Raw genomic sequence first — 25,684 nt, 5'->3', positions numbered from 1 at the left:
CTCGTCCAATGCAAAGCTCGGAGATTTGGCACCGGTTTGGCACCAACCGGCCACTTGAGTTCAAGTGGCACTTCTCCTCCTAGCACCAATACGAGCAACAACCCCCCCGCTGAAGCACACCGTTCCCCACCACGAGCTCATTATCCTCCAAGAGATCCTCATGTTTTGGCTCAGGGAAAATAAAGAATCACCCAAGAGATCTCCGTGTCCAGCTCAGAAATAAACACCCATCCGCTGCCACTGTCAATTCTCAAGACGGCACCCAAGTTTTCAAGCTGAGAGGGCAGGGGTCCCGTGGGGACAGCTGGATTTAAGCAAACTGCTCACACTGGAGGGGAAAAAAAAAAAAACCAACCTAAACTAAACTAAGCCAGTGCCTGTTGGCTCGTGCACACGGGCTCGCATTCAAGCTGCCCGAGTCAGCAGAGCTCAGGAAGCCTTGCGCGCTTCTGGAAGATGGAGCCGTAGGAAGCATGACACATCTTGAGATGTTGGCTCTGCTCCCCGGGATGTTTATGGTCAGCAAGAGCTTGCCACGATTTCACAGACTTCACATAAACATCTGGATGAAGGACTCTACCGAGGCTCAACCAGAGATGCCGTCCTGGTGCGGGGCTGGTGAGCGCCACGTTACTCCCAAGCCAGAGCAGCAGGACCTCAACGTGGACATGCAGGACAGCCGTTAGCTTCCAGCACCCATCCCACCGCGAGCACTGGCACATCTTCATCGGAGAGAGGAGCGGCGTGGTGTGACTCGCTTGCCCACCAAAGCCACTCCGCCAGAGACCCTGTCTTGCTGTTGAGCTCTGATCGAGGAGGAAAAAGACGAAGCCAGTGATGAGGTGCCTCATCGCACCGGTCACCAAGGGCTGGGGAAGTCCCATCGGGGTGGAAACGAGATGTTAAGTGTCTGGATGGGAGCCACACCGCAGCTTCGAACACTTCCCTTCAGCTCTCCCAGGACGGCACGGTCCCTCCAGCCCTTGTAGGACTTGCCAGGACTGCCCAAAGGTGGCCAGAAGAACACGTTGAATTTGTATCTCCCAAACTTCCACCATTTGGGCATTGTCATCTTGTCAGAAACAGCTGCCCAGCGACACGCAATTTCTTTTCCAAGAAAGAGGCCAACCTGCAGGTCTGTGAGCCAAAGAGTGGAGCCAGGAGAGGACGAGCCGTCTGGCCGGAGGAAGGGCCGCACCCTTCCACGACCAACGGAGCTGGGAGATGTCCCCACAGCAGCCCAGGGAACTCGGAGCAGGGGGGTCTCCACTGTAGTTTTGGCCACCACAACCCAACAGCAAGGGCTTGTGACAAAACCCACCAGCTTTGGAGACCAAGCAGGACCAACCCACTCAAGGTGGAGAAGGAGAAGCATCGTGGCAGCATAAAAGCTGGCAGGATCCACAAACAGAGAGGCAGATCTAGAAAAGATCATGAAGGCCACCAGAAAAAACATCTATGGGGGCAAAGACTCAACCGAAAATGAAGCATCAAGGGGTTGCACTAAAGAGTCTCCTGGAGAGCCCAAGCAGCCACCGATGATGTCCCATACCTGCTCCTGACCCCGAAGGGTGCACTAGAAAGGTCCCTGATGCAGAGAAGAGCCAGTCAGCAGCACTCCGAGGGAAAAGGATGGGGATATTGTGCCAAAAAAGCCAGGGGTAATCCCAGGAATCGGAAGAGAGACAAGGATGATCGACCACAACGGGATGGGAAGCTTGCTAGCTGGATGACGGGACGACCTGCCGCACTCACCAGTCACACGGGAACTGCGAGTCACCAACAGTGTGGTTGGGGAAAAACAAAACAAAACAAAACACAAAAAAAACCAAAAACCAAACCACCAAAAAAATCGAAGAAAACAAAAAAAAAAGAAAAATCTAGCTGTGGTTTGCAACCTGCAGTTCACGGACAACTTCGAAAGGCAGCGGAGAAAAGCCAGCCTGCTGTCAGCAGCTTGAACTCGCTCCGCAGGCATCTGCTCCCCGCTGGAAAACCTCCGGCAAATCTAACGAGGAGGAAAAACCCCCCATTCCTCTCGGAAACTCCGCGCACGACGGGTCAAGGAGTCCATGCCGAGACCCTGCGCAGGGTTTCATCACTGGTGTGCGAGTGAGATTAACCGAAACTGAAACAGGTGCGAGGAAGGGCTACCATGGGGAAAACCAGCTCTTCTGCTGCAAGCAGACAAACAGCGTGGCTTGTTTAGCTTGGCACGGCCAAGAGGGAACCCGACACTTTCCCAGCGAGAAGCTTTGCTCTTATTTCCAGCCTCTCCGCGCTCCCCGGCCAGAGGACATGAGTTATACTTGGGTTTTCTCAGCTCTCAGGGTATTTGCAGAGCCTGGGGGGATGCACTGGAGCTGTGCCCCACTCCCAGCCACAGCGTGGGGGGATGGAGAGCCCAGACCCATCCGAAAAGCTCCAGGCACTGCAAGGCAAAGTTTTGGGCTGTGTTTCCACCAAGGCAAAAGCTGGTGGCACAAGCCCAATAGACACGGTTGAGGGCTCGCTCCCAGGCTCCACGGCTTGCTCCCAGGCTCCAGAGTGATACAGACTTCCCAGGATACTCCAAATGTTTGCATGATTTTGGGCTCCAGTGGTATTTCCGAGGCTCCCGCAGAACCACGACGAGACAGTGGGGCGAGGGCAGACACACAGTGCCCCAAACCTGGGACCGATACTGTGACCTGCATCAGGTCGGGATGATGCTGCTGCTCCTTCCCCCACCGTGCTTGGATCCCGCTGCCATCTCTCACCATCACTTGCACCAGAGACGCTCAGCCAACAGCACCATTCGGGACAGAACCAACCCCGTTTGGTCCTGGGACGGCAATCCCAAACCCAAAGCCTCCTGTTTTGAGCCCGAAAAAACCTCCGGCAAAAACTTCACGTGCTTCAGAAAATAGCGCTGAGGTTTGAAAGGGTTTGAGACGCAACACCGGCTCCTAAATGCTAACTGCTCTCCAGTGCCTGCTGCCTGCTTCGGGCAGGGAAGGCATTTGCTCTATGTCTATCCTCTAAAAAGAATTCTAACCCCCCCCAAAAGACTTCTTTTTCGCAAGCTCTCCTTCGCCAACCCCGTCTTGCACAGCCCCAAGCGTGCTGGCAGGGCACCAAGCCATCTCCCAAAGTATTTTCACAAAAGCCGACGGACCGGGTGTGGATGCTCCGTAAAACATTGGCCATTCCTTTATCGCTTAAAACCCTCGGGGCTCCCCGACCGTACCCTCAAATCTGGTGGGATGGGGATTGCCCCGAGCATCGTGGACCACTGGTCACCCTCTGAGGGTTGCTGTTTGTGGTGGGTCCTGCATCCAGCATCTACACCGGGTTTTGCAGCTGCTGCACCATGCGGCAGAAACCTCCCTCCGCAAATCAGGGTGCAAATACCTGTTTAACAGGGTATTTTCTACCCAGGGTGTTTCCAATTTTGCATTTCCCCCATTACCAAGCCTTTTAAAAACAAAAGGCAAGTGAGAAAGAGCACTGCCCGAGGGTGCCAGCCCTCCATTCAAGTCTTTTACCTAAAGCTAAGAGCCCAAATTGAGCCTTTTCAGAGGTGATTCCAAACCGATCCTTGAAAACCTTCCATTTTTATTATTTCCCTTAAAGAGTTATCAGGCCTCCGAGCAAATTCATCCTCTAGATCCTACTCTGCTCCATCCAGCTTTAAGCAAGATTTATGTGACGGACGGCAGAAAACTTTCCTCGTCAGCAGAGGACACATCCAGCATCTAATGAAAGAACAGTTTCTATCCAAGCTGCTTGAAAGGCATCCAGACTCTGTTGCAAGCTCATCTTGTTTGGATCCATCTCTATTAAATTTCTAGCAGATCTCGGCTGCTCCCATAAAAGTGGCAGTGTTTTTACCGGCGATGAATGCAGGCGATTCACATCGCCATCCCCTTTTTTGCTCCGGGTCCCTCCAGCTCCACATCTTTCACCCCCCACCAACTTTTTCCTCCATCTGCCGGCAGGTTTTGGCTTCAGCATCATTAAAACAGGGGTTTAATCACCTAAAAAGCAAAGGTGAGGGAGCCCTGGGAAGCCACCACGAGCCTTAACTCTTTTGTACCTGCAATATTAGCTGGCAAGAAGATCCCCAAAGGCTGTTTTGGACGTTACAACGCCACAGAGAAGACTCCTGAGGGATCTTCTTCTCGCTGTTCATTGCTGTCAGCCCGTAACAAGCTGTCCTCTCCAATTACCGAAACCCACCATCGGCCGCGAAGACCTGGGAATGCTTATTAATCACGCTGGCGTACGTGCAGGAGCGCTCCGGAGAGCACGCGACGTTGATGGGCAAGCCTTGCCGAGCGCGGATGCTTCCCCGAACCGAGCCAAGAGGTCGGGTTTGGTCCTTGGCACGAGTGCGGGCTCTCGGGGCCACCTTGGCACGGCGTCGGGGCCAAGTGCTGGTGTTACGGAGAATTGCTGGATGGCTTCGCCTGGCAGCATCTCGCCCCCCACGTCGGGGTTGGTGGGAACGTGCCAGGCTCCAGTGATGAGGAAATGGGAGCCCAAAAAGCTGCTGAGATCCTTTCTCCACTCAACCATTCTACACAGAAAAGGGTTGGGGGGTCCTAAACACCCCAGGGTGGAAGAGCAGGACTCTGGCCCCAGGATGAGCAAGAAGGGACCAGCCACCAGCAACGCTTGATGGAAAATAGAGATAAATTGAGAATATTTGCAGCCCCTACCCAGAGCTTGGACATCTCTGAAGGGACCATCTAGTATAAACTGGGGAGAAACACTTTCCCCAGCTCCTCTGTCCTTAAACTAATCCTTTTTTCTACATCTGGGTGTCTTTGACGGTTAAGCTCCAGAAGTCTCTTCCCACAGATACATATATTTTCAGGAGACAGCAAGAAAAGGAAGGATTTTGACGACGTGGACAGCCCAAAACGATAGTAACGCACTGGATAACATGGTTACAAGGAGAAAAAACCACCAGGGAGGAAGGGAAGCAGCTGCTCAGCTCCATGTTGCACCCTAGAGACAAACCCAAATGGGACACGTGCCACCTTGTTCTCCTACAAAGACACCGTGCTTCCGCAGCAAGAATTTCATGACTTAAAAACCAGATAGATTCTCCCAAAACCACAAAGCACCAGCTGGGGTGAAACCTGTGTGTCCCACTGACACAAGGACATAAAATATCCTGTGTTGGAAGAGACCCAAGAGGATCAGCAAGCCCAAGTCCTGACTCCACGCAGGGCAATCTAGAAGTTAAACCCTATATCTAAGGGCTTTCTCCAAACTCTTCTGGAACACCAGCAGGCTCGGGGCCCACGACCTCATCCCTGGGGAGCTTGTTCCAGTGCTTGCCCACCCTCTCTGTGAAGAACTCCCTTTCCTAGTGGACAATCTGAACGTCCCTTGATGCAGCTTTAAGCCGTTCCCTCGCGTCCTTCTACCAGACACCCAAGAGAAGAGATCAGCACCTCCTTTTCTTCCCCCCATCACGAGGAAGTTGTAGACATCCACAAGTCTACCCTCAGTCTCCTCTCCTCTAAGCTGACCAACCCTGGTATCCTCAGCCGCTCCTCACAGCCCCTCTACTCCTTTCACCATCTCTGTTGCCCTCCTTTGGACATGTTCTAATACTTTTATGTCCTTCTCAGGTTGTGGAGCCCCGAAGTGCCCACAGGACTCAAGGTGAGGTCACACCAAGATGTGGGACAACCACATCTTTCGAGCGGTTTGCTATACTGTGCCTAATGCACCCCAGGATACGGGTGGCCCTCTTTGCCGTGAGGGCACACCGTTGACTCCCGTTGAGCTTCCCATCAACCGAGACCCCCAGATCCCTCTCTGCAGAGCTACGCCCCAGCCTCTTGGCCCCATATCTATACGTACATCCCAGACAACACCATCCCAAGTGCAGAATCTGTCATTTGTCCTTGTTCAATGTCACACAGCTGGCGATTGCCCAGTGCTCTGATCTATCGAGATCTCTCCGTGAGGCCTCTCTACCCTCAGGGGAATCAACAGCTTCTCCTAATTTAGTATCATCAGCAAACTTACTGAGTGTGCACTCAATTCCCATGCCCAGGTCATCGATAAAAACACTGAAGAGAGAAAAACCCGTAGAGAACACCACTAGTCACCGGCCACCAGCCAGATGTTGCCCTGTTGACTCTTTGAGCCTGACCCTTCAGGGGACTGATCACCCAACGTGTTGTGTTCATGTCTAGCTGTATGCTGGACATTTTGTCCAGAAGGATGCTCTGAAACAGTATCAAAAGCTTTGCTAAAATCCCCAAAACCCACATCTACTGCCTTCCCTTCACCCATAAGGCCGGCAACCTTGTCAAAAAAGGATATTCAGTTAGGAAGACATGACCTTCCCTTCATGAACCCATATTGGCTTTGACCGATGACTGCAACATCTTTCAAGTATTTTTCAATAACTCCCAGAATAACCTTCTCCATAATTTCACCAGGCACCAAAGCGAGACCGACAGGCCTATAATTACCAGGGTCATCTTTCTTGGAAATTGGAGTAACATTTGCTGACTTCCACTTGACTGGGACCTCTCCAGAGTCCCAAGACCCTTGATAAATAACAGAAACGTCTCACAATAACATCGTCCAACTCTCCCAGTACCCTGGGATGAATCCCATCAGGCCACATAGACTTATGTGCGTGCAGTTGCTGCAGCAAATCCCATACAAGTTCCAAGTCAACTGGGAGATTATCACTCCCCCAGTTGTGGTCCTCCAACCATAGGCTCCACAGGGTCCCAGGGCCCATCACTGGTGTTAAAGACAGGGGTGGAAGAAGGCATGAAATGCCTCTGATTTATCTTCATGCCTATTTATGAGGTGACCAACACCATCAAGTAACAGACCAATGTTTTCTTTAGTCCTCCTTTTGTTGTTAACATACTTAAAAAAAAAATTTTTTTTTTTTTTTTTGTTACACACCACATTACTGGCCAGACACGGTGCTGCAGGAGGCACAGTGCAAACACGAGTTTCATTTTCTCAGCAGCAGCAAACTCCAGAGAAGGATTAACGTGGCCTCATGCCGAAGAATTAGCTCATTTCTGCTGGGGTTGGGAGAAGGTTACGGTATCTCCATCCCCAGCTTGACCCAGCAGCAGTTTGCTCTTGCAAAAGGGGTCATTGCCACTGCCACTTACCCCTTACACGCTCCCGAATAGCTTTTATCCCCCCGATACCGAGAAAAAAACCCCTAGATTTAGGCCACTTGCCGAGGTTTTCCAGATATCTGGCAGCCCAGCTGGAGCAGGAGAGCAGCCTGGGCTGTAGGACAGAAGCAAGCCACCCTGAAAAACCCAACACTGCAGCCACAACACATTTACGCCCCACTTGCCCCAACCAAGAACTTGGCTTTGCATGGCCAAAACACAAGCTTGCACCAGTACAGAACCTTTCCTCCCCATAAATGCCCAGTGGAGAAGAAGGATTGGGCCATGTCCTACTTTGCAAGGCAGCAGGAGAATCCACGGCCGTGCCCAGTGTTGCCCCCGGCTTATTTTTAAACCGTGGCCTGGTTAGCACGAGCGACGGCACAGGGGAGAGAGGCTGTTAGGGGGTGCTGGATTTGGGAGGTTATTTATAGACGCCGAAAGACGGGCACGGCAGGTGCTCTGTGCCTTGGACAACCGCTACCGAGCGCGGGTGTGAAACCTTCTCCCAGCACACCGAGGAGGACCACTGGGCACCAGACAGGAGCCCTCCTCGCCGCAGACTTTGCCCATTCAGGGCCACGGTTTTGGGTTACCGAAGACCACCCACACCAAGAAATCGCCTTGAACAACATTCACCCTGTTCTCTTGGTGGCACGTTTGAGGACGACGTCATGACCCACCTTCCCACCCCACAGGAACGTTGCCGCGCTCAAGAGAAACCACTCAACCCAACCCTCGCGCTACCATCAATTCCTTATTTCGGTGCTTACCCATGGCACAGGTGAAAAGCTACTAACCCCAAAAGTCTTTGGGAAGAGATTCACGGCCGAGAGCTTTGTCAGCCCTGCGTTAGAGGAGACGTAGCGTGGGGTTTTTTCCATGCAACTTGAGGGTTTCCAACTGTACTCCACGTCGCAGCTCCAGCTAAGCCCTGCCTGTTGTCTTGGACTCAAGTATTCAATTATTTATTTGCTAGGCAACAACATGACATCTTTCCTGGCACCGTTCGCAGGCTAAGAGGCTGACGAAGCGGTAATTAGTGAGGAAGGTTACTGGGACTGTGAGCTCAACCTCCCGGTTAAGAGAGGTTGAAAGCCAACAGCTTAAACTCAGCCCAACACCAGGAAGGAAGACAACAATGTTGGGAAACAGCCACGATTTCAGGGGCAGCCCCTCGCCCACGCAAAAAACCTCAGAAAAGGCCACTGGAGGTAGGCATTGGGGACTGTCCTGAAGAGCTAAGGCAAGATTAGCAAGAGCTGCACCTTTGTTGGGTGTCTGGTTTCACGTCTTGCATATCTTTTCTGGATGGAGTTCAAAGGCGAGCCATAAAAAAAAATGGCCCAGCGGTTGGCAAACACACCTTGGGACGGGCTACACGTGAGCTGCTCCACTCCAAAATAAGGCTTAGAGGCACCTGAAGCTCTCTGCTCAACCCAAGATCAAACCGAAGCATGATTTCCTACACTGGAGCACTTCACGTGGGGACTCACCTTGCAAGAACGACACGTTTTTTCCCCCCCCAAACACCCCTAAAACTCACTCTGATGCTTCACAATTAAAACTAGGACAGTACCATGAGGTCTCATCACCCCACCAAAGCCCAGATCTAGGCCAAACCCCACCTTTGCAAGGGCTGAGTATACTTTGACCTCCTCATCCTGTTAATTTTATTTCCCAGGCTCCCATAAACCAACTGTTCCAGCTCTTTGCTCCTGCCTCTCATCTGCAAGTCCCTACCCCCAGGAAGGATCAAGCAGATGCTCTTTGGAACGACGACGATTGGGAAGAGGTGGGACAGATGGCAGCAGCAAAAAACCCTCACACATCCTCTGTGACCAAGAATTTAAGACTTGGTTAAGGGAGAGTTGAAGGGTTGGGCTTGTAAATCATGTGAACATCTACCAGAAGACTTTAAGGACCAATTTCTTAGGGGTTTTTGGGTGTCTCCCTGGGCACGTGGCTGTACAATGGCTGGCAGGGGCAGCTCAGACCAAGACAGACGCACGGACTCAACCAACAGCTGAGCAATAGCAGAAATTGCTCTTCAGAAACTGCCATTTAAGAGACCAACGCTCCCTTCGTGCAAGCCCCAAACACCGCTTCCCTTCTCCGTCTCTTTGCTCATAGCTGTTGGCAACCAACGCGAAACAAGCCCGACACCGGTGACCTGCTCGGGGACAGGAGGACACCACCAAGAGCAAAGCAAAAGATGTTCCTTCAGCTGCGGTGAAATGATGTTAAACCGTTGTTTTGCGCAATTTCCGGACACGAGTTCTCCATTTCGGGCACGTGCAGAATCCCTTACCTTCCCCGGAGGACAGCATTGAACCGCAGCCACCAAATGCCACCGCTTTAGCACATCTCCAGCCAACCCATGTCCCCATGGGGTTGATTTGTGCTCCATCAGAGGTCCCTATCGCAGGCTCCTGGTGTTACAAATCACACTTTCTAAAATCATCTCCCTTTCTCCAGCTGCTCCCAATGTGGCTCTGGGTGGGTGCCCCTCCGGGTGCAGACGCTTTTCAGTATTTTAATGCAAAATTGCAACCGGACCACGCACATCCACTCAACGTCATCCAGATTAACGCAATACAAAGTAATCTTATTTATCACCAGGCTGGCCATGCTCAAAGGTACCAGCGAGATGTCCGGAGGGCAGCTGTACTATAGCGATTCATGGCTCAAGAATGGCAATTACTGGGGTTTTTTTTTTTTAGTGATGGATCTGTTTGTCTCAGCTTTGCAGCATGCGAGTCCTGGGGGAGCTTTGCCGAGCCCCAACGGACAGGTACGTGTCATGGTGGGGAGCACAGTCGTGCACTGGCTCCGTCCAAAACCCGACACCCCAGTTCAGGGCCACGCACCAGCTCCGTCCAACACTCGACACCCCAATTCGGGGCCGTGCAAAGCAACTGGCAAACATTTGCCACTTGCAGCAATATTTGATGCCTACTACCCAATTTTAGCAGCGCACATGGCCCTTTGCAACACCTTGCATCCACGGACTACCCGGCACATCTCCGTCTCCAAATCCTCGCTGCGCAAGACAGGAAAAAACCACGCCATACAGCTTAAATCCAGCTTTTCCAGCACCTGGCATCCAAAGGGCTCGATCCAGCACAAGCTGGAGCCTGAGCCCAGCACCCAGCCACGTCCTCCAGATCTAGCTTAGGCATCCCTGGACCCCGACATCCATCCGCCGCCGGGTTTTATTGATTCCTACCGTGCAGCCGAGCTGCCACCACCAGTGCTTTTCCAGCTACTCCCTCCTTATCTCCATCTGCTCCGTGGCAGTTTGGTTATTTAAGCACCATGCAGACTTTGCTTTCCTAAGCAAAGAAAAACCACCTTTGCCCTCTTCCCTGCTCCCTCTTCCCCACTCCCATCCCTTCCGAAAGGATACTCAGGACTTTTGGAGGAGGGAAGCGGGTTCGGAGAGTTGTTCAGCCTTCATCCACCACCTCCTGTGCTCCCACGGTGAGGATGACCATGTTTTGGGGGTGAAAACCACCCCCTGGAGAGGCTCCAAGGTGGATGGGGAGCTGGATAACGTGACAACGTGGATCAAGAGCCAGCTCGACCCACAGTGATTTGTCACCGGTGCCACCAACCCCAAAGTGACCCAAATTCAGGCGATTTCATCCCAGTGATTCCCTCATCCCACGAGATCCCCATGGCCCATTATGCTCAGCCTGGAGAGCAGCTCCCATTTAGCAGGATGCCCCTAGAAAAGCCCGTGCCACATCTAACGAGCTTTAACGATGACAAAGGTGGCAACATCTCAGAGGCCAGGACCGAGGACATCTACAAGGACACACTCCATGAGCATGCACAAAGAGACGCCGCACGGCTCCCACCATTCCCGATCCCGCTAGATTTCTTCTCATTTTGCAAGGGAAACCAAGTGCACAGCCCAGATCCACCCCCCCCCGTGGCAGTGGGATTTTGCCAGGGGTGCGAGGAGAAACTGAGTCACGCATGGAGCCTTGCAGCTTGAGATTATACCTTTTTAAGATGATTTAAGCCAGACATCACCCTTCGGGCAGCAGTGACCCAAAACCAGGCTCTCCTCAGCCCCACAGAATGGGTGAGCACGGTTATTCCCCCAGGGCAATTAAAACACCAATTACTGCCAACCTGAAGCTGTCCCCAAACCATTCCAGGCTGTAGACACAGATGGGGACAACTTCCCAACACACGCAGCACCGACGACCATCACACCCCGCAGCTTATTTCTGCCATTTCATTTCTTTCCAAGAGTATTTGGAAAGAGAAAATACCTACAACCTACAGCCCCACGGGACCGGCAAGCGCTGAGCTGTCGGGACAAGCCAGCGCCTTCCCCCCGGGCTCGTTCCCTGTGGGGGCAGCAGGCGCCGAGCGCCCCTCCGCCCGGGAACGCCGCGTCCTGCCCCTTGATTTTCCGACAGCATCAGGCGGTGGCGGGAGTAGAGGCAAACACGGCTCCGAGCATCCTTCCCGGGGCTCTTGTGCATGACTCCGGGCTCAAGTGGGTTGTTGAGTTTCATTCCAGCAGGGGAAAAAAAAACAAAATATATATATATATATATATATATATAAAAAAAAATAATTGGATCGTGCAAGTGGGTGCTGGAGAGGGGAGGGGATCTCTGAGCATCAGGATCAGCCTTTCCCAGGAGCAATCTCAACTTCAAGAGCTCCTTAATGGTGCTTGGAGGGATGAATCAAAAGAGACTCTTGGCCCGTGACAGCGGTTCTTGCAAGTCAAGACTGGAGGGGGAAGGGGAGAAGGATGGAGAGGGGACACAGAAGAAGGGATTAAAAAGAAAGGAGAAGGGGGGGGGGGAATAAAATAGGTGGAGAAACAAAAGGGATACGGAGGTGGGACAAAGGCTGAGCCTCAGCCCCTGCCACATGCAGTCCATCTTGGGTATTGTTCTCGCTGTCAGACCTGTATAAATTAAAACCCCGGAGCCATGAGCACCTCCCCTACCTCCTTTCCGCAGCATCATCTCTTCCTGAATGAGGCAGAAAAAAAAAGTCAGTAAAAACTTCCCTATCTCCAGCTTCCCAAGCAGCCACGCCGCCTGATGCTCTAAAAGCTTGAGCATCCTTGGGGGGGGGGGGGGGAGCTCAAAGGGGTGATTCCCCCCAAGGTGGTAGGGTTTGGGGGGGTTTGCTCCTGCTAGAAACCTCCTGCCAAGAGGACGAGGCAGCGCAGGGTGCTGCGCGGTGCCGAACAAGCCTGCGGGCTCTGGTTCTCCGCCAGCCCTTTCACGTCGCCTCCCAAAAAAAGACACGGTGGATTTATTTAGTCGCCTGGATCCTAAAAAAAAAAAAAAAAAAACCAAACAAACCGAAAATCCTGCTCCTTTTTTCCCCCCAGAGCTAGAAATGGCCCCAAACTAAACCAAGAGTGGCTTCCCCGCGATCGCAATCAAAATAACCATAAAGAGCTCTAAATTGGGAATAAACGACACTGCGGCTGGGTTTCACCGCCTGCAGCATGGGAAAGCCCTGGGGTGCCCATCACGGGTGGGCAGCAGGTCATTAAAGCAATTTGGGATGAAAACACTCCTTTTTAGCTAAAGCACATGAGCTGTTTGTACCTAAACTGGGTGTTTTCCCAGTTGTCCCAGTTTGGCACATGGTCGAACCTCACAGCATGCATCAGTTTGGGCTTTCTAGTCTGATATTACGATGGATAAAATCTGGTCCTGCAAAGCCAGGGCCAACCCTGGGGATATTAAAACATCGAGACCAAATCAAACCCCATCTCCGACGCGACTGGGAGCAGAAGAGGAGCCTGATGCTGACCCTCAGTAGCTCGGTCGGATCCTGTGCCGGTGACTGAACATATTATACGGCATAAAAGAGAAGATTTGACTAAATCAAGACGTATCTGGCAACTCCAGTGCCAGGAAGGGCAGATTTTGGGGTCGATAATCGCACGCCAGGACCGCAAACGCTATTTCCTCTCTTCCACCCATCTCATATTAAATCGACGTGTGTTTTGCCTTGATTAATTTGGTTAATTAATACGGCAGCTCCTGGACGGAGAGCACTGGGGGGACACGAGCCCACGGCACCGACTTGCTATGGGGCTCTGCCCTCCACAGAGCGTGGCGAGCCCGCGTTGGGGACCTTGCGGCACTGCACGATGCCACGGGGACTGTAGTGACACCCCACGCTGTCACAGCGTCCCCAGAGCAGGGTGTCCCCGCATCGGGGGACCCTGGTGACACCCCACGCTGCCACAGCGCCCGCAGAACATCCTGCTGTCCCTGCATCAGGGTCACTGGTGACACCATACACTGTCACAGCATCCCCAAATCAGGATGTCCCTGCACTGGGGACCTTGGTGACATCACACGCTGCCGCATTGGGGACGTTGGTGACATCACACGCTGCCGCATCATCCCTAGAGCAGGACGTCACCGCGTCGGGGACCTTGTGACAGCCACAAACATCCCTGGTGTAGCATGTCCCCACGCCAGGGACATTAAGACAACGTGAACTGCCGCAGCAGGGTGACCCTATATCGGGGGACCTTGTCACACCCCACACCGCCACAGCAATCCCAAAGCAAGACGTCCCCAAATTGGGGACCCTGTGACACCCCACACTGCCACGGCATCCCCAAAGCAAGACGTCCCTGCATCAGGGACCTCGTGGCACCCCACACGACCACGGCATCCCCACAGCAGAACAACCCCGCACCGGAGACCGCAGTGACACCCCACACCGCCACGGCATCCCCAAAGCAAGATGTCCCCAAACTGGGGACCCTGTGACACCCCACACTGCCACGGCAATCCCAAACCAGGACGTCCCTGCATCAAGGACCTCGTGGCACCGTCCCCAAGCACAAGGAGGAGCCGGGTGCCGTCCCCTCCCACACGTGCAGCCGAAAGCACAACCACAACTCACCCCCCGCAGCCGCCAAATCCCCCTCCAAACCTTCCTCCCGTCCCACAACTCCCACCTCGTGCTCCGTCGCCAGCCGGGACACGCAGCCGGGTGACTGGGAGGAACGAGGGGGGGGGGGGGCAGAACCGAGGGGAGCATCCCCTCCCCAGGCAGCCCCAAGCCAACGCGATGCCACGAACGTAGTAAAGGAGGAAGAACCGAGCGAAAGCTCGACGTGTCGATGAGCTGCAACCGACCGCGGCTCCAACCGCTCTGCCGATCCCTGTGCCGATATAGGGAGGAAAACCGCCCCCACCCCCCCCCGGGCGTGGGTTGATAAGGGTGCCGGCGACTGGGGAAACAAGGAGGGAACCGCAGCTTGGAGATAAAGGCTCAGCGATTCGGATCCCACCTTGCCAGGTCCCACAGGGAAGCGGCACCCCCCGCTTCACCCTGGGGGGGGCACAGGGATGAGCCTCAAAATAGGAAGGGGGTGAAGGTTGGAGCATCTCTGGCCCCGTTGCTGCCGTCTAGCATCAACAAATTACCCGACCCGCTTCTGAAAGGGCCCCTGTGTGGCACAGCACCCCAAAAAGATCCCGATGAGCAGCCCGAAACATCCCCTCAAAGAGCAAGGAGGGCAGACGGGGCCACCCAAAAGCCACGAGAAGGGTCCCCATGGGATGTGGCACCCAGCCCCCATCGCTCACGGTGCCTCCAGCCGAAAAAAAATGGGGCGACGGTTCGGGTACCACGATCGCGGATGGGAAATCCCCGGCAGCGGCTCCTTCCCCCTCCCCACGCTGGCTCAAAGCTCAGTCGGGCAGAACGAAGCAGCTGCCCGAGCCGCCACGGTGCTCGCTCCTCTGCTAACGAGCCCGCACACTGCAGAGCCCAGCCGCCGCTCGTTTGCCACGATCGCCGGTACTGGGGCAAGCAGAGATGTAGGTTTTCTTCCTCCATCTCCTCTCCTGCACCGCTGTCCTTTGTGGGTCGCGCTGCACGGGGCGTGCTGCCCCTCCGGCACCGGCTCGGCACTCTCCGGCACGCAAGCGGCGCTACTCGGTGCCAGCGGCACCCCCAAAAACCACCCTCGCCGAGGAGAACGTCTCTCCCGGCGATCGCTCGCTGACCCGGCGGCAGCGGCATGGACTTTGCCTGGCTCCAAAAAAACCTACTGGCAGCTGCCAAACCACCTCCAGCTCGTGGTCAGCGGCACTCAGCAGATACCAGGGTAATTTTGCCGCAGTGAGGCTGGTGGAGGCATCAGAAGAGCCACAAATCCTTGAGGTCGGTGGCACCGCAAGCCTTTGTGCGGGGTCTTGCCACCCCACGAGACCCTTCGACCGGCGTGCCAGCCTTGGACACCGTTTTGGCACATTTTGAGCTCGGAAGCAGCGACGGGGGCTTGCCCAGCCCCTCCGATTGCATCCCCTTAAGTCTGCCCATGTGCAGGGCTGCAGCTGGGTCCACCTGAAGCACCCCAGGACCCCAGCTGAGCCCCACCACCCAGCCAGAGCCAGGTTGGACACCCAGATGGGGACATTCTCCATCTCCCAACACAGCCCTCGCTATTTTTTGGGCGCCGACTCCCTCCTCCTCTAAACACCATCTTTAAACACCCATATCCATCCCCTGGAGCTAATTTTCCACCCATTGACCACAGTGAAGGAACCAAGAGCTGAAAAGCTTCCCAGATGCAATATGGTCCTTCCCCACGCACCAAGAGGTGGGTAAATAACAGGGGGGCTCACCAAGCAGATCGCCTGCACCAGGAGATAAGGTTTTAAGTCAACCGGTGCTTGTGGAGATGGGCAAACTCGTTACAGGAAAGCAGCGTTGAAGAGGAATCGCAGACGGTGACTCCACTGCTGTTACCGCTTCCAGATGGGGAAAAAGCCACCCTCCAGCCAGGGGACAAGTAACAAGGCAAATCACTGGCCAGCGGTGGGATCCATGGCCACCACCCACCTCATTTACCGGTGATGACATGGGGACAGGGAAGGATGGGGGGGTTGCAAACGCTTGGAGGGGTTCAGGTAGGACTTGGAATGGTGGAGGCGCCCAGCCCGCATTTGGCAATGAAATGATGGAGAAGTTGAGGTAGGACAGGGTTAATCCTCCAAAGCAGGCAGAGGACAGACACCAGACAACCAGGGATCTACAGATCAGTGGACAACTTGCAGTAGCTGCGCTCAAGAGACAAGGAATCGGCTGGACAGCTGCATCCAAAGAGTTATAGTCAACCTCTCAAGGTCCAAGTGGAAACCAGTAACAAGTGGAGTCCCTCAAGGGTTCGTACTGGGATCAATACTATTTAATATTTCCAGCAACAACACGGATAGTGGGATTAAGCACACCCTCAGTAAGTTTGTGGGTGACCCCAAACTGAGTTGATACCTTGCGGGAAGGGATGTCATCCAGAAGGACCTTGACAGGCCAACGTGACTTCTTGATGGGCCAAGAAGTGGGCCAACACGAACCTCAAAGTTCAACGAGGCCAAATGCAAGGTCCTGCACCCGGGTCAGGGCAATTCCCAGTATCACAAACTGGGGGATTGAGAGCAGCCCCATGGAGAAGAACCTGTTAGAGCAGGTTCAGAAGAGGCCACAAAGATGACCCAAGAGCTGGAGGACCTCTCCTATGAAGGAAGGCTGATAGGGTTGAGGTTGTCCAGCCTGGAGAAGCGAAGGCTCTGGGGAGACCTTCCTGTGGCCCTTCCGTATATAAAAGGGGCTTATAAGAAAGATGGAGAAAGACTTTTTATCAAAACCTATAGGACAAGGGGCAGTGGTTTTAAACTGGAAGAGGGTAGGTTTAGATCAGACCTAAGGAAGACGTTTTTTTACAATGAAGGTGGTGGGACACTGGAACAGGTTGTCCCAGAGAAGTTGTGGATGCCCCATCCCTGGAATTGTTCAAGGTCAGGCTGGAGAGGGCTTTGAGCAACCTCATCTGGTGGAAGATGTCCCCACCCACGGCAAGGGGTTGGACTGGATGATCTTTGAAGGTCCGTACCAACGTAAACCATTCTACGAAAACCTCCCTGCTCATCCAAGGGCCCTCAGAGGAGAGTTTTGCCTGGAGCCGAGCCAGGGATGGACCCAACGGGGTCACCCACGGGTGACGGAGATCCCCCACCCCGTAATGGGACATCCCCTGCAAGAGCAGCCGCTGCGTACAGCGGGTTTTCACAACGCCAAGGGCATCCCAGTATAGCTCCGTGCCGGCACTGGGGGCTAACCAGTCCTTGCCGGAGCTGCTCATCCCCCAGCACCCACACGGCACCGTCGGCACGGCTTCTCCGGCACCGAGCGGTGGGGCAGAGGATGATGCCTTCGCCCTGCAAGTGCACAGCCACCCTCAGCAGAGCTGGAGGAGTGTTTCTGTTTCGAGAAGAGGGGAATTCAGCAAGGCCAGGCGCAGGTGGCACAGTTTCGCTCCGCTCAGCACGACCGCGGCTTCACCAGCAATACCGAAAACACATGGGTCACCACCGCCGTGGCACAGCACCCACCTGCTCCCTCCCAGCGCGGCACCAGTCCCACACCGACATGCAGTGAAGCACGACCACCTTGCACGAGGACGGGCAAGGTGTCACCATTTGGGGACACCGTCGGTTTAGGGTCCCAACGTTGTGCCAGGGGAGATGAACGGTCTCCAAAATGCCGCCGGCTTGACCCGCCGCCGGGTTTTGTGCCTGTCTGTGGTGCTGAAGCCCGGTGGCGGCACAAGGATGCCGGCCCGGCATTTGCACCCTTGTTTCTCCTTCCATCAAATCCACGCGTTTCTCACCGTACCGTGGTTCCCACTTCACCGTGAGATGCTGAGAGTTGCCAAGAGAGCAAACACCCGCCGCAAACCGCTCCAGCGCGATCACGCAACCATCAGGCAAACCAACTGAATCAACCCGAGCATCACCAACCACGCACGAAGGGCCAGGAGATGTCCCCGTCCCCCAAGAAGCCACCCCCATGGCACCGACCGGGGACTCACCAGCCACATCGTGCGCTTCCAGGGCGATGTCGGGCTCCTGACGGGAGAGCGACGAGAAGAAGTCGGGATCCTCTTGCAACGAGTGCAGCTCCGTGCTGGAGGGTCCCTTCCCCTCCCTGCTCATTGTCGCCAGATCATCCCCGGCGTAGAAAGCATCTTCCTCGAGCTCTGCCTCTGTTTCCACCGACGTCCCAGATAAAGCCGGGTTCTCCAGGGGCTTTTTTGCATCTTGAAGGAAAGCGGCTCTTCGTTCTTCGCCTTGGGGGCACTCAAGGGCAGGAAAAGTCTCTTTGTTTGGCTCTGGTGTCATTAACAGGGCTCTGCCTCCATCTCCTTGGCGCTCTGAGAAATTAGGGACAGCTTTCTCCATCCCTCGCCGATTGTGCTGTGTCACTCGGAAAAAAACACCGCGCCGGCACTCGGGAGGGTTGGCGGCCAGGGACTGCCGGAAAAATCTACAAGAAATAAGATAAAAGAGGAGAAAATTAGAAAAGAGACTGGATTTTGCCAAGGTGGAGGAGAAACAGTTGCGGCTGCGTCCGTGCCGGGAAACCCGACGGTCTCGGTGCCTCGCCATGGTCACCAAAGCTCTCGGTGTCCTGGAGCCAGGCAAGACTTCGGGTCCCATCACTGCCCCCTCACAAAAATCGGTGCTGCCGGTAGCCAACACGGTGCCAGGTCCCTGCCAGTGTCAACAGACCCCAAAAGGTGCCATTTCTCCCCAGTATGAACCTTCTTTCCTCCCCTCTGCACCACCATTTGCCAGGGGAACAGCACACCCTCCACCCTCTGCCACACACTCCACAAAAAACCCCAATCACCCCCAAATTCATTATTTATCCCTCAAAAAATTCAATCCCCACAATGCGGCGCTGGGAATGGTGCCAGTTTGCACCCCCCTGGCAGCTCTGCTCCACCGCCAGCTGCCCCAAAATCAGGGTAGCTGACCCCAAAACCAGAGCATGTACGGGGTTTTGGGATGCTGTGCTGCGTCCTTTTCCCTGGATGAGTTCAAGCAGATGGGACAAAGTGGTACCTTCATGCTGGGGGACACTCAAAGGGTGTGGGGACCCCTCAAATGGCAACTAGGTGCCGGCTGCTCAAGTGTGGATCCCCCCCAAAAAACAAACCACCACCCCAAAACACCTTCCACCAGCCGACGCTGCTGCAGCTGCAGGTTAAAGGGTGAAAAATAAAATCATTAGGGGAAATAAAGAAGAGTGCTCAGGATCCTCATCTCTGCAGGGCGAAGATGCCAGGTCAAATCCTGACCCGAGCAGGCGGAGCAGGGAAAAATAGGAGGAAAGAGGCGCTAAAAAGCCGGGCTTATCAGCTCCGCTGGAGGATAAAGGCACAGGAGGAGAGCGAAGGAGCTAAATTTACCCCAGCGAGAAATGAGAAGGCAGAGAAGAGACTATAAATACCTTCAAGGTAAGAATGCAAATGAAGAGGGAATTATTCAAGCTGGCGCAAGATGTTTCCCCGCCCCGGGGGCCGAGGGAGGAGAACGATGGAGCAAACCCCAACGCCCAGCGGCCACCCCAAAATGCCACCCCGAAATCTCTCCCGCCCCAAAGCGACCGGTGCCTGTCGATTCCCCGGGGAACAACACCCAGAGCCAACGTGGGTTAGTTTGCCAATAAGAAGCTAAAATAGAAATTCAATTAAATGAATTAAAAGTAAGTTGGCTCCGCGCGCCAGCGTCTTTCTTTTGTGAGGATCAGTAGCTCTGGCTGGCTTCAATTTGTATGGATATTCCACCGGCATCGCCCTGAAATGGCACCCGATGCCAACGCTGTGCCGGCAGAATGCTCTCGCCCCGAAGAGCAGTGCCACATCGACACTTCCCCCAATTCCATGGAGGGTTTTTGGGGAGCAAACCCCAAATCTGTTGATGTTTAGGGGTTTGCCGCGGTGTCGGCTTGGTGCCAGTGGGCTGGGATGAGGGATGCTCCGCCGGGATGAAGCCATCCATGCCGGCTTACCGGGGGGAAACAGCGGATTGCGGCATCATCTTTAACCACCATCCAGCTTAAATCCAGCCAGACACACGCGGCACTCCCTTTTTACCGCATCTCCCATCGTGCCGTGGTGGCTCATCCATCGTGCCAGCAAGGAGCGTCGGAGAAGCCTCCACATCGAGCGGTGCCAGCAGGATGGGAGCCCAGCAGCCGGTTCGGCACCGGCGTTTGTCCCGGCGTTTCCCGGTGTGCCGTCAAACGGCGATGAGTCGCCCCAAAATGTGTCATCGCCCCGCTGCAGGGAAATAAAAAGGCACTGCAAGGCGCCGGGTGCGCAGCGACAACGTGCCAGCAAAGCTGGCAGGGGACAGGCAGGGGACAGGCAAGGGACAGGCAAGGGACAGGCAAGGGACAGGCAAGGGACAGGCAAGGGACAGGCAAGGGACAGGCACCTGGGATCCACGGGGAGAAAAGCCATCGCGGAGTTTTGCCTTTTTAATCGCAGCTGCATCTCAGCCTGGTGGAAACCCCGGCGTGTCCCTGAGCCAGGGGGATCCATCCAGGTGAGAATGGGTAAAAAAAACCACAAAACGGGTTTATTTTGAAAAGCTGCGGGTTTTGCGGGGGGATGTGGGTTTGATCTGAGCCAACTCCAGGACGGCATCTGGCATCCCTCGGGGACCGCCGGTTCCTTTCCCTGGCAATAAATCGCAGCATCCCTTCGGCGCCGCGCTCGCCGGCTCGCTCCAAGCCTTTGCTCACCGAAACGTGTCTCGCCGTGGCCGTGCCGAAACTCCCGTGCCGGGAATGACACCAAATCCCCCACCCCGGCATCGCGCTCGACATCACCCACCGGCACCTCAACCCACCAAAACCCCAAACCCAACCAAGCACAAGCCGGCGCAGACAGGGGGGAACGCATCGGTGCCACGTCTCCCACCTCGCTCACCAAAAAACCCCAGATTTTTCCAAGTTTTCCCTTTTTTTCCTTCCCAAAAAACCACAGATGCATCCATCTGCTGTGCCGGCGCCTAAAAACCCACCATCCTCCCCAAAAACCCGCTTGGCTGTTTTCAAGCTCACCAGGGCAGGGGAGGGAAAAAAAAAAAAAAAAAATAATAATAAAAGGGAGTTTCTTTTCCTCCCCGGCTCGCTCCGCACCAGCACCCTAAAAAGACCCGAGCGCTCACCGTAAAGTTTAAAAAGCCTCTTCCCAAGCTCTGCTCCCTTCCCAAGCTCGCTTCCCAAGCTCTGCTCGCTTCAAGGGTGGGAGCTGGACTGCGGAAACCCTTCCCCCAGCCCATCGCCCCAGAGCCATGCAAAGGCGGAGCAGAATTGGGACAATTTAAATGCTAAACCGGTTAAGTGGGGACAATCGCTGCCTTCCCTGGAAGTCAAGAGGAAGGGGCCTTTCCCCAGGCCAAACGGCTCCCAGCAGAGTTTCTGCAGTGGGTTACCCTGCGCGCTTGCTGCACGCTTGAGTCAGGAAGGCTTTGGCCGGGTGTTTTTTCCCCTGCGGGGTTTTCTGGTTTTGGGTTTTTTTTTTTATTTTGCCTTGCAGGGAGAGCAGAGCCACAACGCAGGAGAACAGCACTGGTTCCTTCCCCCTCCGCGATGGTTCACGGCCAAACGTGCGGGGTCCGGCATGGGGTCCGGCACGCTCACGGCACGCTTGAGCTGGGCGGGCTATGGCTACAGCTACGTATTTTTTCCCTGCGTGGGTTTTGGGGTTTTTTTTTGCCTTGCTGGGAGAGCAGAACCACGACACAGGAGGACAGTGCCGGTTTTTCCCCCTTCAGATCACATCACGACCAAGCGCGCAGGGTCCAGCACGCTTGCGGCACGCTTGAGCCAGGCAGACTACGGCCACATATTTTTTCCCCCCACGTTGCTTTTTTTTTTTTTTTTTCCTCCGTGGGAGAAACCTGTGGCAGAGCAGACCCACGGTGCAAAATAGCACTGGGGTTTTTTGCCCGCTCCGTGCTGCGTCACAGCCAAAGGCGTGGGGTCCGTCCAGCGCGCTCACGGCGTGCTTGAGTCAGGCACGCTATCGGCCATGTGTTTTTATCTCGTGTAGTTTTTTTTCGTCTCTGGGAGAAACATGTGGCAGAGCAGAGCCACAGCGCAAGAGGACGGCACCGTTTTTTCCTCCCTCCGTAGTGGTTCACGGCCAAGCGTGCAGGGTCCGGCACGCTCCAGGCGCCCTTGAGTCAGGCAGGCTACGACCACGTGTTTTTTCTTCGCATGGGTTTTCTTCCTCTCTGGGAGAAGCCTGTGGCAAAGTGGACCTGCAGCACAGGAGGACGGCGGCCTTTTTTTCCCCCTCCGTGGCGGTTCATGGCCAAGCGTGCGGGGTCCGGCACGCTCCAGGCACGCTTGAGTCGGGAAGGCTACAACCACGTGTTTTTCCACTGTGTGGGTTTTTTTTTTTTTCCCCTTGCATGGCAAAACCACAGCCGCGATGCTGGAGGACGGCGCCAGTTTGTCCCCACTCTGTGCTGGGTCATGGACAAGCACGCAGGGCGGCGCGCTCCTGGTGCGCTTCAGTCGAGCAAGCTACACCTATGTATTTTTTTCCCCCGCGTGGTTTTTTTTCCCCCCGCGTGGTTTTTTTTCCCCTTTCCTGGTAGAAACCTGTAGCAGAGCAGAACCACGATGCAGGAGAACAGCGCTGGTTTTTCCCCGCTCCGTGCTGGGTCGCAGCTGAGCACACAGGGTCTGGTGCGCTCCCGGTGCGCTTCAGCCAGGCAGGCTACAGCCGCGTGTTTTTTCCCCGCGGGGTTTGTTTTTGTTTTTCCTCCCCGGAAGAGACACGGGGCACAGCGGAGACACGGCGCAGGAAGACGGCGCTGGTTTTCCCTCCTCTGTGCCAGGTCATGGCCAAGCGCGCAGGGTTTGGCACGCTCCCAGCACACTTGAGCTGGGCAGGCTGCGGCTGTGTATTTTTTTTTCCCCTCTGCACGGTTTTTATTCCTCACATGGCAGAACAGAATCACGATGTAGGAGGACGGCACCAATTTTACCCCTCCGTGCCAGGTCACGGCCGAGCTCGCAGGGTCCCACACGCTCAAGCCGGGCAGACTCCGGCCACAGGGGTGGGTTTTTTTTCCCCCCACGTGTTTTTTTTTTTTGTTTTTTCCTTGCTGGCAGAGCAGAGTCACGATGTGGGAGGACACCGCCAGTTTTTACCCCTCCGTGCCAGGTCACGGCCAACATCGCAGGGTCCGGCACGCTCCCCGCTGCGTGTTTCTTCCCAGTGTGGCTTCTTCTTCCTCGCGTGGCAGAGCGGAGCTGCAACGCAGGAGGACGGCGCTGGTCTTTCCCCCTCCGTCCCAGGCCACAACCAAGCGCGCAGTGTCCAGCATACTCGCGCCAACGCCGCTTACGTGCAAAACACATCACAGACACGAAAAAAAACTCAGAAGGGGAGTGAGCGCTCCGGATTTCGATGCGAGAGGAATTCGGGGAGGATCCGGGAAGCTCCCGGGGCTCGAGCTGGGATCCCGGATAATCTCCTTCCACGGGGAAACCTCAAGCGATTGGCGACATTCCTCCCCGGTGTTAACGAGCTCGTTTAGCAGAAAAGTGGATTTTTCCCCCCATTCCCAGAGCTAGAACGAGCAAAGGACACATCCCCCAGGGAGCTCTTCCATTTCTGCTCTGATGGTCGTGGCTACAAGCTGGCAAATCCCGTGCCAAGGGCTTTCGTTGGGATGCAGGGCTTTGCTGGCGCTGGGATCCTCAGGGAATTCAGCTGCGGGGTTGTCAGTGCTGTCGGAGGGGGATTTCGTGGCGTTGAGCAGAGACGATCTGTGCGCCAACTCCTCTAAACGATGTGCCAAGGAGGGAAATCCAGCGTTGAGCCATGCCGGGATGAGCCAAAAGCTGCTCCAAGCGGCGCCGAGCCATGCCAGGATGAGCCGAAAGCTGCTCCGAGCGACGGTGGCACTGCTCTCCCCTTCGTGCCGTACAGCGGCGGTGCCGGCTGCGCTCCGACCCCGCTCCCTGCCATCGAGCTGCTTGGGAAGAGGAAACGTGCCCGGCACCGTGCCCGAACCCACCGCCGAACCCACCGGCACGGCCGATCCACGGCACGGAGCGAAACACCGTGGCATTGTCATCTTTACAGCCCCCCGCCAGCTCCGACACCACTCCGGCCGGTGGAGGAGGGAAGATTAAAAGCTCCCGGTGGACATTATGAGGTCGCCCATCGCCGGATGCTCGTTTAACCTCGGTTAACGAGCCCGGCAGAGGTCGGCCTCCTTCCACCAACGCGGGAACGGTGCCGGCGATCGCGGCGCAGGTGAACCGGCACGGGCAACGGGCGAAGGGAAGAATTAGCAGGGGTCTGGATCCATCCCTGCCACATTCCCAGCCGGCGGATGCCAAATCCATCACCGCTCGGTACTGGGTGTCCCGGTGCTTCCGCCCGGCACCTGCCGCACGCCGCCTGTACTTACGCCCCTGCCAGTCCCAGACGCTTGGGTCCCCTCCTCAACGCAGACCCCCCCTCCCCTCCAGACCCCCCCCAAATACCTGAGTCCCCTCCTCAGCACAGACCCCCCCTCCCCTCCAGACCCCCCCCAAATACCTGAGTCCCTTCCTCAGCACAGCCTCCCCCCTTCCCCTCCAGACCCCCCCAGACCCCTGCGTCCCCTCCTCAACACAGACCCCCCCCCTCCTTCCCTATACCCCCCCGGACACCTGGGTCCCCTCCTCAGCACAGACCCCCCCCAGACCCCCGGGTCCCCCCTCCATCACCACCCCCCCCCATGCCCCCCCCCCCCCCCCCGGACACCTGGGTCCCCTCCCGCTTACCTCAGACCCTAGACCCCCCCCAAAACCACCTGGGGCCCCCCCAAACCCGCTTCAGCACCCCGGACGGAGCCGGTATGAGGCGGGGGGGGGGGGGGGGGGGTCAGGTCACCTCCCCCCAGCCCAACCGCGGGTCCCCCGGTAACGGCTCCGTTTTGTCTCCCACCGGGCCGAACCAGACACCCCCCCCCCCCCCCCCCCCGCGGAGTACTCACCCCACCGGTCCCCCGGGGCCGGGCCCACCGGGCTGCTTCTTCTCCTCCTCCTCCTCCTCCTCAGCGGCGTCGCTGCTGCTGCAACCGCCGCCCCCGCCGCCTCCTGCCCGGTTCCGGCCTCCGCAACAACCACCTCGCCGGGGACATGGTCCCTTTAAATCCCCCCCCGGGGGCCCGGCCGGTCCCGGTCCCGGTCCCGCCGCCGCCGCCGCCTCCTCCTCCTCCTCCTGCGCCGCTCCGGCCTGTCCCCCGCCCCCCTCCCGCCGGCGGGGCCTGACTACGTCACGCCGCGCGCCACCGGGCCGCCGCCGACATCTTGAGGGAGGCGAACGGCAACCGAACGCCGACGCGGCTGCCGCCCTCCCTTCTTCTTCTTCTGCCGCCGCCATCTTAAGGGACGCGCCGTGCCGTTCGGCCGACCCGCCCCGGCGGAGCGGCGGTGGTCGTCGTCGTCGTCGCCGCCGCCCTGCCGCCGCCCTCCCCGGCGGAGCGCGGCGCGGCGCTGATGACGTAGGCGGCTGGCCGCCGTCGCCATCTTGGGAGTGGCGGCGGGGGCGGGGAGGAGGGAAGGGAAGAGGCGGCGCGGCGACCTTCCAGGAGGGAGGGGGGGGGAGCGGCGCGGGTCGGTGCGTCATCGGA

At 56.2% G+C, this 25,684-nt stretch overlaps 1 protein-coding gene across 3 annotated transcripts in view; it reads right to left on the bottom strand.

Moving 5' to 3' along the window:
* Positions 1 to 25,435, bottom strand: part of WIZ (WIZ zinc finger) — a 58,303-nt gene extending 32,868 nt beyond the window's left edge. For all 3 annotated transcript variants that reach the window (XM_052798895.1, XM_052798897.1, XM_052798896.1), the window contains exons 1-2: positions 25,046 to 25,435; positions 18,055 to 18,509 (exon numbers count right to left, since the gene is read on the bottom strand). In XM_052798895.1, coding sequence (XP_052654855.1) covers positions 18,055 to 18,509; positions 25,046 to 25,434 — 844 coding nt within the window. In that variant the 5' untranslated portion in view covers position 25,435. The remainder of the gene's footprint in view (positions 1 to 18,054; positions 18,510 to 25,045) is intronic.
* Between the last annotated feature and the right edge of the window lie 249 nt (positions 25,436 to 25,684).

This window comes from Harpia harpyja, chromosome 10 (assembly GCF_026419915.1).
Source record: "Harpia harpyja isolate bHarHar1 chromosome 10, bHarHar1 primary haplotype, whole genome shotgun sequence".
NCBI lineage: Eukaryota > Metazoa > Chordata > Aves > Accipitriformes > Accipitridae > Harpia > Harpia harpyja.
Note: the sequence above shows the minus strand (reverse complement) of the source record. Positions and strands in the feature narration are given on the sequence as shown.